Genomic DNA, 15,542 nt, shown 5'->3' with positions numbered 1-15,542 from the left:
AATCAAGGGGCAAGAGTGTGTCTATGGTGGTAGGGCCTCAGTACCACGAGGCTGCCGTGTTAGGCCCTAAGCCACAAATATGAATATTGCTAGCTGTTGCTCCCATTCTCTTCACCATTGTTGATGTGTTTGATGAAATCTGCAGAGATGATGTGAACACATAGACATCTCACTTTCTCCCCTCTGCTGCAGGTCTAACTTATAACAGCTCGTCTTGGATTCACATCAAAGCTTATTATACCAAAAGCACATGGGAAGGAAATGCTGAGAATTATGGGAGATTAACAGAATCCAGTCATTACTAGAGAATATCACGATTACCAAAATACTGTACTGTTGTTGCAGCTATACTGTTTAAAGGAAAACTTTATAATTGACATAAAGAATTGCTACATAGACCACTTTGTGGTTAATTCTTGGTTCCGACTGTACTTATAATTATAGCAGTAATGTAAGGGAAAAAAATCAACCCAGGAATCCCATTCCCTGTTCTTACTGAATGGCTTTATGGGAAAATTATAGAGCCACTGAGTAGCCATTTTTAAGGAGCCATTGGATGCTCTTAAATGTAAGGTAAGATTCTCCTGGTCACATCTATTTTATCAAATTTTGGGAGAGATAAATAAAGGTGAATCTGGAATTCTACAATATGTTGCAGGGAAAGTCCATCTCTATAGAAAGAGGTCTACATGTATCCTTCTACTGCAATGGCATAATGGTAATGGATTCTGCAATAAGTTCCCTGCAACATTTAATAATAATCATCCATCTCCAGCAACCAGTACTAAAATTACCCCAACCAAGCTGGTCTAGCTGGGTGCTGAATGCAAGACTTCCATGCCTGCAAAATTTTACTGACCACTGATTGATACTCACCAACCATTGATGGCATACCTTTTTTTACCCCAATGGGACCTACCTATGTAGGATATTTCTGAGTTTTATTGATGGTGGGAGTTAAGCCATCTAACAATGTCTTCTTTCTCTATTGGTGAGATCAGTGTGAGCTTCTAGATGAGGGGCTACCACTATAAGCTTTGAGGTAAACAGAAGCAAAGCTTTAACGAATTATGGTAGTTTATACTAGATCTCACTGTTGGAGTCTCCAAAACATGGCTGACACAGCTAGCCAGATTTCACCTATAGCTTAGATATCACCTTTGGACAGATTGGTGCCCTATATTTGTTCAAAACATAAAGAACAGAGTCTCTTAAAATTATAGCAGCGCTCTTTCTTGCACTCCTTTTTCTTATAAGCTTACATTATTCCATCTTCCTAAATATTGGCTTGGCGAAGTGGGCAAAGGGTTACAGTTATTGAGGAGATCCTAATGAGTACCATTTGGACGACAAGCGTTCTATTTTCCATGTGCGTACAGGACCTGACACAAACTCTGACTTTAATCTGAGTTCTTCCCCCTTTACTGCCATTGTGTAACGTCTGCCAGTATAAAATGAGAACTTTAAAGACCATATTCCTAAGCTAAAGCAGACCTGGACATTTCCCTGCTCCCCTGTATACTGTGCTATAAATACCGTACCCGATCAGCATGTCTAAAATGTATTTCTATCTTTGGGGGAAAAAAAACTCAGTATTTAAGGGGACTTTCCTGTCAAACTGAAAATGAAGTTTTAAAAGACATACAGGGATTTAGTTTTCTACAAAGTATGACCAATGGGGGGGCTAATGGTAGCCAGAGGACAAGTGATCTTCGCCTAGGATTACCGATCAAGAGAAGATTAGTTTAAAGATTAATTCCAGCTTGGTCTAAAACTGCTGTACTTTGCATAGAAGTGTGTTGTAGGGGGAGGCAGTATGTCATTATGCATTTCCTCACCTTGGAGAATTTGAAGAGATGGTATGGAGGATTGGTCACTGCTGGACCAGACAAAGGACACATGGAATAATATGTATGAAGATTTAGAAAAAAAAAGGCCAGGGAATGCTCCAAAGACAGAAAGGATTGAAATTGGCAGAGTCCAATGCCCAAAGCCAAAAGTTGGGTTTCAAGTATTTTTGTGTTCTATATTAAACTTGTAACATGTGACTTATGAATTGTACTCACAGGTCCACTTAAGAGACTGATGATTCCCAGTTGCAGGCATTATTCCCATCTTCATATGTCAATATAATAGTGGTCATCAGGTTTTTAAAGTGGAGAACAAAAAAAAAAAAGGAGAATGTTTTTCTCTTTACTTTTTTTAAGATAGTATTAGCATCTTGCCAAAATAAAGAAAAAAAGGAATAATGCACAAAAAGAAATAAAGTACCAATAAAAACATGGGATAATAGTTAATTTTGACATTGTGTCTCCTTTTATCTGGTGGAGGTTGATGTGCCTGCATTCACATGTGTATAATCTGGTTCTTGTTACCATGTAAAAAGCTTTGTAGCTAATTTAGTTTAACAATATTGTGTCCTTTGTTGGCTGGAACATGAGGCCAGAGATGTTTTCAGAGGCTTTATGTTCTATCCAAAGCTATGGTTGCTAAGAATTAAACATGCATTTCTGGTTTGGATTTGTAATTGGCCGGCATAGGAGTTAAGTCCTCCCAGTTCTGTCAATCAAAACAGACCAAGATCGTCTACAGGAAGAGAATAAAGAAGAAGATGCGGCACTTTGTGAGGTAACGGTGACAGGGGAGTATTACAGGGTTTAGTTCAGCTTTAAGTATCAGGTCAACAGTCAGTTCAAGGGGATGTATTGGAAGTAGGAAAATCCTAAGTAAGGATTTAAGAAAATTATGACAAGAACCAAATAATGATGGCCAGACCACTGGGTCAGGGCATTTTCAAAATGGCTGGGCTTGTGAAGTGTTCTTTAATAATAATAAATGGCCAATTTAGGAAGTGTAAGAACTCTAGATCAGTATATTTGTTCCAGGCCAACAACTCAGAAAGCATTCAAGTGGATCATGCAGGATTTTTATGGTGACAGGTGATGTCCTTTCAATAATAAAAAAAACTTACCTGCCTGATCCCAATTACATTTCCAAGTTTGATGAGCTGGGCATGCACAGCTCAGTGTGGGATGCCAGGCTTGCAGGGACCATATAAACTTCACATGCATGGCGGAGTAACATCATGGCCCAACTAAGATGGATGAAGACCCAACAACTGGTGGAAGACTGGGTTAAAATGGCTGTGCCTATGACATTTAGAAAATAGCAAACAGGCAGGAATATTTTATTGTAGAAAAGACATTACCTGTCCCTTCTGTAAAAAAATACTTGTTTGCCTGCAGCTTTTTTATTTTTAAGCTTTATTTTGTATTAACACCAAAGCACAGCTATGCCAAGAAAATAAATGCCATTTCCATATTTCTTTACTTTAACCACAAGTAAACTTCCCAACATAATACTTACACACACATCAGTGGCAGGAATACTGTGGAGATACATATTTATGTCTTGATGCATCCATGCTGATATGTATCAAAACAAACAGTGCCAAGATGAACAAAAATAAAAGTTTAGAGTTCCAAAATTATTGTCAACATTGTCAAATATTCAGCACCAATCTTTATTCAGTCTGTCCTTCAAGGCTTATTCTGTAAATGTGTAACATAAACGTCCTATATAGATAAATAAAAAATAACATTGAGATATATTCTATGTGAACGATCATTAAAAACAAGGTGTGATCAACATTCACACTGGTGTATATTTCAATAAATCTTATGTTAAGGTGCCTGTCTAATGGTCTATTAATCCAAACACCATATAACAGCGGAGGCCTCTGTCCATGGTGCTGAAGAATAATTACTGGAAGTCCAACAGCTGAAACAAAACCTTCACAGCTTTTCTGTTATCTGTGCACACATCTGTGGCAGGGTCTGTAGGGCCGCTTACGCTGGGCCTTCTTAAACAAGAGTGAATCTAATGGGAATAAAAGAAATTGATTACAAAAATCACAAAATACAATTAAATTAAAATTTTTTGTCATGCCATTTCCTAATACCAAAAGAGTAAAACATATATACTCAATATTTGACACAAGTTTATTCTAATTGCTTATCCAAAACTATTTCTAATTAATTAAGGTCAACAACTTTATTGTGATATCAGTAAAGCATTGTTCCATTTTTGGGCAGTAGCTAACAAAAGGGATGTTGTGGGACTGGAACGGATGCAAAGAAAACAAGAAATAAATGAGGAGCATTGGGAGCCTCTGATACAAGGGGATTTGGGGATTACCTGATTGCATTTAGAGGTTTAGTAGGGGAAATTTGTCACCGTTGAAGCAATGTGGCTCAGGCTTTATACCGTTTTTTTGTTTCCTCCTAATTATGTAAACTTGGAGAAATGAGGGGTTATTTGTATTGCACTGGATGAGCATGGAAGAATGAAAGTATATTGTATAAGGGTTAGCAGGGATTGCAAAGCTGGACTTCAGGATCCCATTCAGCATGCAGCTCATCTTCTTCAATGGGCCAACAATGGAGGCCTTGTTCTAATCTTCAACATACCTCTCACAATACTGTGCAGTTTGAGGTAGGTGTATAAAATGCTGTAAAGCAAGAATGCTTTCACAAATATAAATTCTTATTCTTAAACTGTGATCGCCATTCACCGTGTTCATTATTCATGATTGATAATCTAAATTAATTACATTTTTGGTTTGATTACCCTTTGTACAAAGTCAGGGATTTTATAGGATTAAAGTCAGGTTTATGATTAACCAATTATCCCAAACTGGTGCTAATGATAATCAGTTTTATGTTTAGGTGGTATGAAAGTCATTATCAAAACAAAAACAGCTGTGTAGGTGACCTAAAACTGGGTAAGGAACAGCCAAACTCATGATGAGGTTGTCACAGGTCTCACGTCATTGCAACACTGAGCGAAGAAACAAGACATGAGGTAGTTATCCTACATCAGCCAAGTCTTCCCCTGGTAAAGATGACAAAGCAGGGGTTAGGATATGCTGATCAAGCTCATTTGAAGCAGTGGAAAGAAATGGGCAATGTTGAGGCCCGTAGAATCATTAGTTGGCCAAAGACACTTAATGCTTACTTGACATTGAAATCATATGATGTCCAGCAGAACCATCAGCTCAGAATTGGCAGAAACCTGTGAAATCCAGGTACACTCATCTATTGTCCCAAAATGTCTGGACAAAAGAGGTCTTCATGGAAGAATTGCTTAACTATGCCTTTAAAAGATAAGAACCAAGGTGCAGAAAAATGGCAACAGGTGCTCAGGACTGAAATGCACCATGAGATGAGACCTCAAAATGTGAAATATTGGGCTGTGGCAAAAGGCAATTTGTTCACCAATGGGATAGAAAGCTGTAAAATAAATCAAGCAACAGTGAAGCATGGTAGAGTTTCCTTGAAGGTTTGGGGCTGCTTTTCTGAAACGAAGGATGGGGACTTGGTCAGGATTAATGGTGTCCTCAAAGCCGTGAAGTACAAGCAGTTCCTTTTCAATGATGTATTACCATCAGCGTGGCATCTGATTGGCCCCAATTTTATTTTGTAGCAGGGCAATAACTCCAAACACACAGCCAAGATATAAACTATCTTCAGTGTAAAAAACAGAGTCCTGATGCATGCAAATTACTATTTGTTGTTATTTTTGTTTAAATTTAAAAAAAAACCTAATAAAAAATAATTGAACACAAAAACAAGAAGTCCTGAAAGTGATAGTACGTCCCTGATCTTAACATCAAGTATGTTTGGGATTACATAAAGAGGTAGAAGGATATGAGGGAGCCTACAACCACAGATCTATGGTTAGTTCTCCAAGATGTTTGGAACAACCCACCTCCCAAGTTTTCAAAAACTGTCTACAAGGGTAACTAGAATATTTGATGCTGTCTGGAAGGCAAAGGATTGGTACAGTAAAATATTGACCCCTGGGACTGACTCCTTTTATCCAAAATTGGATTCTGTTTGATAATGGGGGTTATTTTCCTCTGTTGGTTTCTGATCTTTGATGCTGGATATACATGGTGTGTCCCTTTGAAGGTGCATCGCTTGCCTACCCCTTTGGGAGGATAACCTGGTCCTTGTTGTATGATGTCTACTTAACAGGTATTTCCATTTTGGTTTGCAAAATACAGCCTAAGGTTATATAAATGTTGTTGTACATATTTTATTTTACCTGAAGAAGCATGTCTCCTGCGAAACGCGTTAGACTCTTAACAAAACATCATTGAGAATTGCTGTAAATTATGAACCTTGGCTTCATGCTACGTACATTTTTATATGGCTGTAATTGTGTTATAGTATTTTCCCCCTATTTATCTATTGAATGTATGTAATTTTAAATAAGCAATTATTGTGGAAGACTACACAACTTCCTTTTTAAATAGTTGCTATTGCACATAATTGTGTTTATTATTTATATATATATATATATATATATATATATATACACTACACCTACACAATAAACCAGTTGGCAGTGTTACAGTTCAGGAGAAAATGAAATCCGTTCCAAAATATGTTTTAGTAGTATGCAGCATCTGGCCTATGTCAGCTCCTTTGTACCCTTGTATTGACTTTCTGACTCCAATCACTAAGGTTAAAGTTTTCTATACAGGGCCTCATGGAACAGGAGCTATGTACCTGCAGGGCAAAATCGCACTGTAAAATGGCTTTAGGAGCCAACCAGCCAAATACACAACCATCAAATACATATTCTGCATACTTGGGTAAACAATCATTATTCATGTGGAATATATGTATGGTAACCATGTTATCATATACAGGTGAAGAATAACAAATATGTAAAAATTATTTATCTTGTTAGGAACAAAAGGTACAAAAATACACCTTTTATGTTGTTTACTCTTATGTAACACAGAGCTTTGTAAGCGTGTATCATTACAGAATATCATACCCGCATGCCGCTGGTTCATAGTTATCCTCAGGTGGAGAATTTAAACTAAAGTTGACCTTACTGCTGAATAATGGAAAAATAGCAGAGAATGAACTTTAGCTCACTGCCATTTGATCATCTGCAACTGTCAGATAAAGTTTGCTTCCCCAAAACTCTGAGGAATAATTGGAAAACAGGAGACGGGTCATAAATGTGGGAAATGCTGAACTTAATTAATATGGATGGAGATAAATGTACTGGATGGCACATTCATTTACTTAACGTGAAATTAAACTTCTAAACAAATACACGGAAAACAATATTACACAAAACATATACAAAATACACACTTACCTTTCCTTTCAGTTCGGAGACATCTCCAGTTTTTTCTACCTCTCCATCCAAGAACCGCATGCTTTTTTTTCCAGCCCACAGAACTTTGAGCGCTCAGGAGCTCATACACCAAAGTACCCACCATTCCACCACTGAATCTTCCACTTCAGCGGCAAAAGCAGGGAAGAGGAAGGGGTGAGGGGACAAGTTATATTATTCTGCATTTTGTGAAAATCAAGTTTAGTTTTTTTTTTTGTCTATAAGTTGGATGCTTGCTAGAAATGGCCGGAATTTAGTATTAAAGGAGGACAGAGCAACCACCAGGGATAAGCATTGATTTGTTGGAGGTCTCCAACTTTGCTAATCAACTTTTCCTATTTGAGAACTTGAAATAGGTTCTGTAATCAAAAATCTGCAGTCTGATGGGCATGAATGATCTTGACAACACAATAATGCATCTCCATGTATTAAGGAGGAGATAATACTAGAATCATTGTTATTTGTTCATTAACTGTGTTAGAGTGTCCAAGCCAAAGAACTCTTCCCACTTCAGAATGATTGGCAGGTGAATCCAATGCTGTTTACAGATGCTTCAAAACGTTTAATGATATGATCAGACATATCTGAAGGGGGGTCCAAATAACAGAGGTGCAAACACATAAAGGAATGGTGGGCAGAGTAAGACTCCATCCTTGTGACATACAGACTATATGTTGGATGCTATCCATGCAGGTTTCTTACTACAATACTAGGATCAATCATGTCATTGTAGTAGGAAGACGTTCCATTGCACAGTGTACAATCAGGGTATGATTTTCAATGAATTTGGATAAATCTGAAAAGGGATCTATGGCGGTTCCTTTCCTAGCAAACAGATTGACCTAACATTTAAACAGCCCCTGACTTTCCTTTGTAAATGAATGAGACGAGATATGTAAATAGTTTCATGTAATATAACAACCTTGTCAAGGACTAACACAACTTCTACAAAAACACGAACACACATAACCAACAAACAGTTTATTTTTTTATTTCTTTTTACAGGGAGTGTGATATAGTACAGAGGGCATACAGAGCCGCAACATTTCCAGTCATTCTGTCAGTGTGTCGTCCTGTAATTGGTATTGTTCTACAGGCGTCACTAATACCTGAACCCCGGGGCCTACTGCTCACACTGTACTACTGAGAAGAGGAAAACGTATGAAGGCTCCGAGTCCCATCATGGCCTCCACATATAACAAAATTCTAAGGTCAGCCCTCCTCCCCGACAGAGGAGGAGATAAAAGTGCGCTATTGCATGACGGGACCCGAAAAGAATTCCCATCCAACTAACATGATACTTCTTTCCCTTTGTTATCCTGGATACACCATTGTCAAGTAGATCAGTCATGGCGTCTTGAAGTGTGCATGACACAGTGGCAGCCATTTTATGAGGTGAACCAGCATACGGCCTGTTAGTCCACTAGCATCTGGTGATACAACTCAAGCATAATGAAGGCGTAGCAGTAGCTCAGGAATGTAAGGCTGGAATCCAGACAATTAACACTATACAAGGCAATACTTGAAAGGATAAAATTTGACTTTTCTCGCTTTGTTTTTTAATAATGACCACAAAGCATTAAAGAATTCTTAAAAACCAAAGCTCACCTCCCAAGCTGTGGCTAGTTGGCCTTAGCCTTTCATGGACACAATTTCTAGATAAATATTCTCAGGTACAGTGCCCTGTGCTCAGAGACTGGTAAAGTACATTCCATTTGAGAAGTTGAAACACACTTTTGTGTGCCCCCCTATGTCTCAGACCATACAGCGTGGCTCCTGACCATATTAGTGTGCCTTACTACATAATGCAAGCACTAAGAGCATTTTAGATATAGAGTTATAGGGCTTTAAACCAATCAAAATTGGAGGTGATTGTAAAGGCACATCTGTAAATGAAAGATCTACTAGATCTCAAGAATCATCTGCTTTTTCCTTTTTTTTTTAAAGATAGGTTTGCCCAAAAAAAATCATCGTTTTGTAAACGGTAACTCTAACTTTTCTCATTTCTGCCAATAAAGTGTTATGCAAATAAAATGTAGTATGACTGATCAGTCTGTCAGTTACAGCTTAGCCAAGACGATGGCTCATTACCGGTTGTCTGTTATGAGACATTTCTCATGTCAGTGATGACTCAAAAAAATTATTTTGGAAATCGTAATTGGTTATGGAATCTCTCAGCCATAAACTCCTGATTGTGAATCAGTAAGCCGACTTCCAACCTGAAAGCCAAAAGCACAGATGGTGCTGGTGCCTAGTGAATTGATAGACTGCAGATCACAATGGCTGTAAATTATAAGCCTGGATTTTCAAGCCAAATACAAACCAAATCCCCGTTGTATAATTGTGCAGTTTTTAAACGTCGACAGAAAAAAAAAAATCTTAAGCTTATATCAAGTCCTTTTTACTAATATGACTTCCATTTTTGCAACAATTTTGCCTTTAAGTTCCATAGGAATTATGTCCCTTTTTCTCTTTTTGAACCAAGTATGGCAGACTGGATGAATGTAACAGGGAACAATAGGACACACTATAAAAGAATATTAAGTAAAGGATTGACTTAGCCTTCAGCATGGCCAAGGGAAAATGAATCTGAGGCATTCATTTAGAGAAACCAACTCTATAGGTATTTTCAACCATAGATTTCCCATTTGGTGACTGAGGTCTTAGAATTATCTGTAAATTGTAGGCCCAATTCTTACTTCTTTTCTTTATTGCTTTGATGAGGTGGGAGTAATGACCAATATATTCTTCTACAAAGTTCTATATCAGACCATAACGTCTTTGCTATTTATTAACACAATCAAGCAAAGTTATGGCACTTCTATGGCAAGTAGAGCCGCCGTGTTAAGAATAAGACCTGAACCAAGATAGCCTGTGATGACCTTCCTTGTGCAATGTTATTTTCATGCTTTGTTTGAATAATGGTGTTATATAAAAATGGCAGCTTAATGGCTCCCCCCAAAGGAACTGGCCTAGGGATTCTTAAGAGGTTGCTGGGGGTTCCTTGAGCAATGAGCAGTTTGTGCCTCTCAGGTCAGTTTACCTGACACCAGTGATCTTTTTGGCTATCTGTAAGGGTGAAATTCTTCCCAATGACCAGCAATGTAAGAGACACTCTGTCCTGACTGTGTCTAAAGTAATATATCGGAATTCCCTACAATCTGAAAATTATTCCAAGGGTGCCCTCATGTTAAAAAGGTCAAGAAAGGCTCCCTTAGACTATAAGACTTATCTTTAAAAACGTGGAGAACAGAAATGGTTCTCCACCTTTAGGAACCCGCTGCCTGGTGCTAAGAAAGTTAAGGCGAAAGGTGCCGTATTACATCTATGGTGACAATCAGAAGCTTTCTTCAGTTGAATGAAGCTTCATTTTTTTTAAAGGCAATTGGTTTCAAAGGTGGCACAAATGTGTTTTAAATAACACACTACAGATCTATCTTGTAGCCAAAGGCATTCTCCACATTTAAAGTGTAGCATAAAAAAATTAATTTATTCACCATTTTTGGGTGAAAAGGCATTAGGCAAAATGTGCAAAAATGACATTAAAGTGATTTGGTGAAATCCTAACTGTTTGGGGAAAAAAACTGCCATGCTGTAATGGGGTCATTAAAAACATTATGGGTGTTTAGATGCTAGAAGGGAAATGTGTTATGATGGCAGAACCAAGCAAAGGAAGGATTTTTTACACTATGTCTCATCTTACCCTTCTTTTACACAACAAAAGCACAGCTCATGTGTACAAATCTGGCCCAAGTCAGCATGAATGGACTCATGTGCCCAAGCCTGGGTGTTGCATCACCCGGCCTGGCTATCCAAGATGGCCAAAGAACCCAAACCCAGAAGAAGCCAGTGAGCAGCTTTATATGACAGTCACCACTCACATTAGGATCTGTTTTTAACATCCCAAAACTAAAGCTAAATTATACTTTACATAGCTGCTTATGGGTGGCTGAAACTTTATAACTTGCAGTATACACTGCACTTATACAAGGTTTTCAGGTCTAAATGTACAATAAAATAATTGTATCTGCAAACTGGAAATGACCAAACAGGCAGAAAGTAAGCTAAAAAGAAGAAAAGATGTAGACTCATATGCCTGTGTGACATTGTAGATTCAGATTGTACAGGTCTCAACACAATTTGCACTCATTACACTTTTTGGATTTTAATGTAAAACCAAATGGGAAATTGTATGGCTGAATAAAAACTGAATACATCAAAGGGAGCTGTTCTACTCGCCAAAAGGGTTTGTACTTCTGTCTATAGTTCTAAGTTCTGAAATCCAAACAGATCTGCCACACAGCACAGGCCCTGTCCGGCAGGACAGAAAATGTGATTTCTCTATGCTGGAATATTGTGCTCCAGCACAAGTCATGTCTCTCCAGCAGCCCGTGAATGAGAAGTGAAAGGAGAAGCAGCATACTGATTAGCTCTGGTCTGGTACCAGTAACTCTTTGCAACATAGCATGAATGATTGGCTCTGTGTGCTGCTTCTCCCCTCCCCAAAGTCTGCTGCATGTTGTGCTGCTAGCATGAAATCAAAAAGAAACATTTATCCCTGGATACACGCTGCTTTCTTCTAATGGGAAACTAAGATAGGCAGGGCCAGGGGGGAGATACTTAAGAATTCTACAATAAAACCACAGTGACTTGACAACAAGCGAGACACCTTGAAGGCCAAGCGTGAGGTTATAGTGGCACATTTCTCATCTTGCTACAAAGACTAATAATCCCTCTCCAAGGGAAACAATGCTATGAACTGTGTAACACATTAGTCTGATCACTATCTTTTCCCCAGCAGACCACTATTACTGTGTGCATGGGGACAATAATGGTAAAAATAATTTCTAATCGGTCAGTAGAGTCAGTGCGTATATTGTAAAACAAAACACAGAAAAAAAAACACTGTACAGACTGGAGTTGTCTTGTTTACAAGAATACATCTGTTTCTAAGCAAGTCATTGAGTGTTCTACAAACTTGTAAAATTGCTCTCTAACATTTTACATGTCAAAAAAAGAAAAAAGAAAATTTACTGTATCAGTGCAATAAGAAACCGCCACCCGCACCTGGCAGAAGCAAAATCCTATATTCCCTTGTTTATCTTGGCACAGCTTACAAATATTTGGAAGAAAGAAGTTGACACTGGCTATGGAAACCAAAGTAGGAGGAGTCAGGTGCCGTAAGCAATATAGAAAATGTTGCCCCCCTGGCGAAGATATGTTGTAAAGGAGATGCCAGGGGGTAACGCGCCAGGGTTTTTTGTTCAGTATATAGTGCACGGCACTGTCCGCTCTGCTCCGGCACCTCAAGAATGATGGCTGTTGATCAAGCTTCGGAGCTGCTTAGCCACAGTTTCAATCAGCTTCTGCTTGTCTCTTTCGTTCTTTCGGAACTGGGCAAACACGTTGTTCTTCCTGCTGGGGTCTTTCATCCTGAGGAAACAGAAACAGAAGATTTAGCAAGGAACTATACACTGTCTTCCACCTCTACAAAAACTAAAACCTAATTTTCAAAGTTAAGCAAATGCTTGGTAAACATTCCAGAGACCAGTATCCATGCCCTCATGTTTACTTTCCTTACTTACTATTCCTTATTCCATCCAACATGGACATCATCAACAACGAGGGGGAGAAAGAATATAGCATGAGAGAAAGTACTGATGTCGAGGCTAGAGAGTTATGTACTTCTGGCAAGGTGCTCTGCAAATACCAAGTGGCCATGTGCAAGTGTAGGTCCTCCAAAAGAAAATCTTTGAAAGGGGAAAACTTTGGAAGGCATTGATGCTATGCATGGACAGATTGTAGAATGGACTTGCAGATGGGGAAAAACAATGAATATGTTAGGTTTCATCTTAACTAATAAAGTCCAAGATTTTTTGGATGTCAAACAATAGAAAACCGTACATTAATAACTACATAGGCTTTAAAAACCAATTCCAATTCCATCACACCCCTCTCTAACCTATGTTTTTTTTCTGTACCTTGTGACAGAAAATATAGCTATCTAAATCCACTATTCAGGTCCCTTGATAGCACTGCATTTGGGCATGTGAACCAGCAATTCAATGCTGATCATCTTTCAGATTGAATCGCTGACACTTAAAGGGCATTAATACAACTGGAACATCCAAAAAACCAGTGCCTAATTGTTTGACTGGCTGTGGCACCAGGTCAGAAGGTATTCAGAACAATCTATGAGGTTTTCATCAATAGTGAGGGCATTGGTGAATTCTTGGAGACATCATCCTTAGCTGATTTTACTGACACCAGTCCAGTGTTTGCTATTACCTCTGTCCTGCATGCCCTCCTGGTCACTCTTGGATTTTAAAATCTTTCTGGTTTGTGGACAGTATTTTCTGTTGGTCTGCTATCAAATCCCTGAAGAAGCAGCTGCTGCCGCCAAACACATTGGGTATATGTAGAGAAATTTTATTTGCTAGCTTTTAAATGTGTATTGTACAAGTGCCTCCAAAGCCATGTGTCTGGCCTTTTAATGTAGTGTTAATATTATGTTTTTGTATATATTTTTTGAAATAAAGATTTGTTTTTATTTTACACAGAAGTATGCCAGTAATTCCGACTTGGGTCCACTCACTTGGAGTAGGTAGTAGTTTCCTGTCATTGTATATGGCATTTTTTAATAATTAATGATAATAATTAAAGTATCTTTGAAGGGGATTTTTCTGTGTGTTTGAATTAACATCCAAAAGAAGGGTAATATGGAGTCTGTGGAGTGCTAACCCTCTCCCTTTTGATACACATGACCCCACATAGCTCGGAGATGTAAATGCAAGCAATTATCTTCACTATAATGACTGTTTAGATCGGAGGTAGGATGCATGCATAGCTAATGCCTATAGGAATCTTTACCATTTCCTGGAGAATCCCATTTAAACTGGACTGAAATAAATCCCAGCCAGTTTAACCAGTACCTGTGTGGCTCTGCCCTGCAGAAATGGAATCAACTTGTGATGTTATTATTCTAACAAGTGACTCATGGAACCTACACAAGTTGTAGCTCACGTCATTTAAATATATCTAAGGCGGCCATGCGCAATCATCTGATTACATTGAATGGCAGAACAAGATCTGAGGTATTAGTCATTACTGGAAATTACAATTCCTGTGTTTAATTTCCTCCATTTAATGGGATCCAAAGACACAAAAAAAGTGTGAATTCACAGATACAAGAAGCAGACGGGAATATTAAACTGACAGGCGATTACAAAATGTCATTATTATGTAGTATAGTTACTCTATGAACTAGTAAAAACACAAAGTTACAGAAAGGTCCAAAACAGGCAAAAAAAAAAAAAAAGTAACAACCAGGCGACATGCACAAACAATCTGGTCCAGAACGTACAAAAGAACAGTGTGAATGCAATAATACTTACACACGATGGATTCTTTACCAGGTGAACACAATGGAGAAAAAAAAAAGTAAAAAACACAAAAAACAAAAATGTAGATGGGAAAAAATGAAATGGAAAGAAAGCTAGTCAAGGTCTGAGCAGACAACAGAAAATTAACAGAAGATGTCTGAGAACAGAATGGAAAATAAATGATAAAACAATGGCTATTAACAAAAATAACCTATGAATGGTTGGTGTACCTTACTGAAATGTGTTACTATGCAGTTCTCCAAGTTCCAATATGAAACTTTACCTCAGTTTTACCATAACCTGAACAAATCACTGCACAGCTAGAGAAGGATAAACATATGGAGGATTAAGTGGAGGTGAAAGAGGAACTGAGTTATGATGCCAGAAAGGGAGATGTGAAAGGAATACAGGAGGAAGAGGAGGGGACAGAATAATGATGTTATGAAGAAGGAAAAGGAGTAATAGGGGTGAAGTTATGAAAAAAACAATAGGGAACTAAGACTAGGATGATGTTATAAAGTAGGAAGGGGAGGTGAAAGAAGAATGAAATTATGGAGAAATAAAAGTAGCTAAAATAATGATTGTATGGAATAGGAAGAAGGGGAGATGAGAGAGGGACAAATGTATGAAGAAGGAAAGGGAAGTGAGAGAGGGACAAAGGTATGAAGAAGGAAAGGGAAGTGAGAGAGGGACAAAGGTATGAAGAAGGAAAGGGAAGAAAGGATGAAATTAGGAATGAGATAGGGGAGATAAGAAAAGAATGAAGTTATTGGGGAAGCGGAGGGGTAAATATGCATATATAACCTAAAATATGTGAATAACTTCCTGCAGGAAAAAAAAAAGTGGTAAAGATGTCAATGTGAAGGTGAAATATAGGCGTGAAATCAGCAGCTGTATCTCACAGACAACTGTGACATGGAGGAAAAATTACGCACATTCCCCTAGACACAGCCTGCCCTC

The 15,542-nt window shown here is 38.2% G+C and overlaps 1 protein-coding gene across 4 annotated transcripts in view; it reads right to left on the bottom strand.

Moving 5' to 3' along the window:
* Window positions 1-8,166: 8,166 nt before the first annotated feature.
* Window positions 8,167-15,542, bottom strand: part of EXOC6B (exocyst complex component 6B) — a 186,461-nt gene continuing 179,085 nt past the window's right edge. For 2 of the 4 annotated variants that reach the window (XM_072406673.1, XM_072406675.1), the window contains 2 exons: window positions 14,595-14,606; window positions 8,167-12,633 (listed from right to left, as the gene is read on the bottom strand). In XM_072406673.1, the coding sequence (XP_072262774.1) occupies window positions 12,507-12,633; window positions 14,595-14,606 (139 nt within the window). In that variant the 3' untranslated portion in view covers window positions 8,167-12,506. The remainder of the gene's footprint in view (window positions 12,634-14,594; window positions 14,607-15,542) is intronic. The other 2 variants (XM_072406674.1, XM_072406677.1) reach the window with 1 other exon arrangement.

The sequence above is a fragment of the Pyxicephalus adspersus genome, chromosome 3, assembly GCF_032062135.1.
Source record: "Pyxicephalus adspersus chromosome 3, UCB_Pads_2.0, whole genome shotgun sequence".
Lineage (NCBI taxonomy): Eukaryota > Metazoa > Chordata > Amphibia > Anura > Pyxicephalidae > Pyxicephalus > Pyxicephalus adspersus.
The sequence above is the reverse complement of the archived record's forward strand: the minus strand, read 5'-3'. Positions and strand labels throughout refer to the sequence as shown.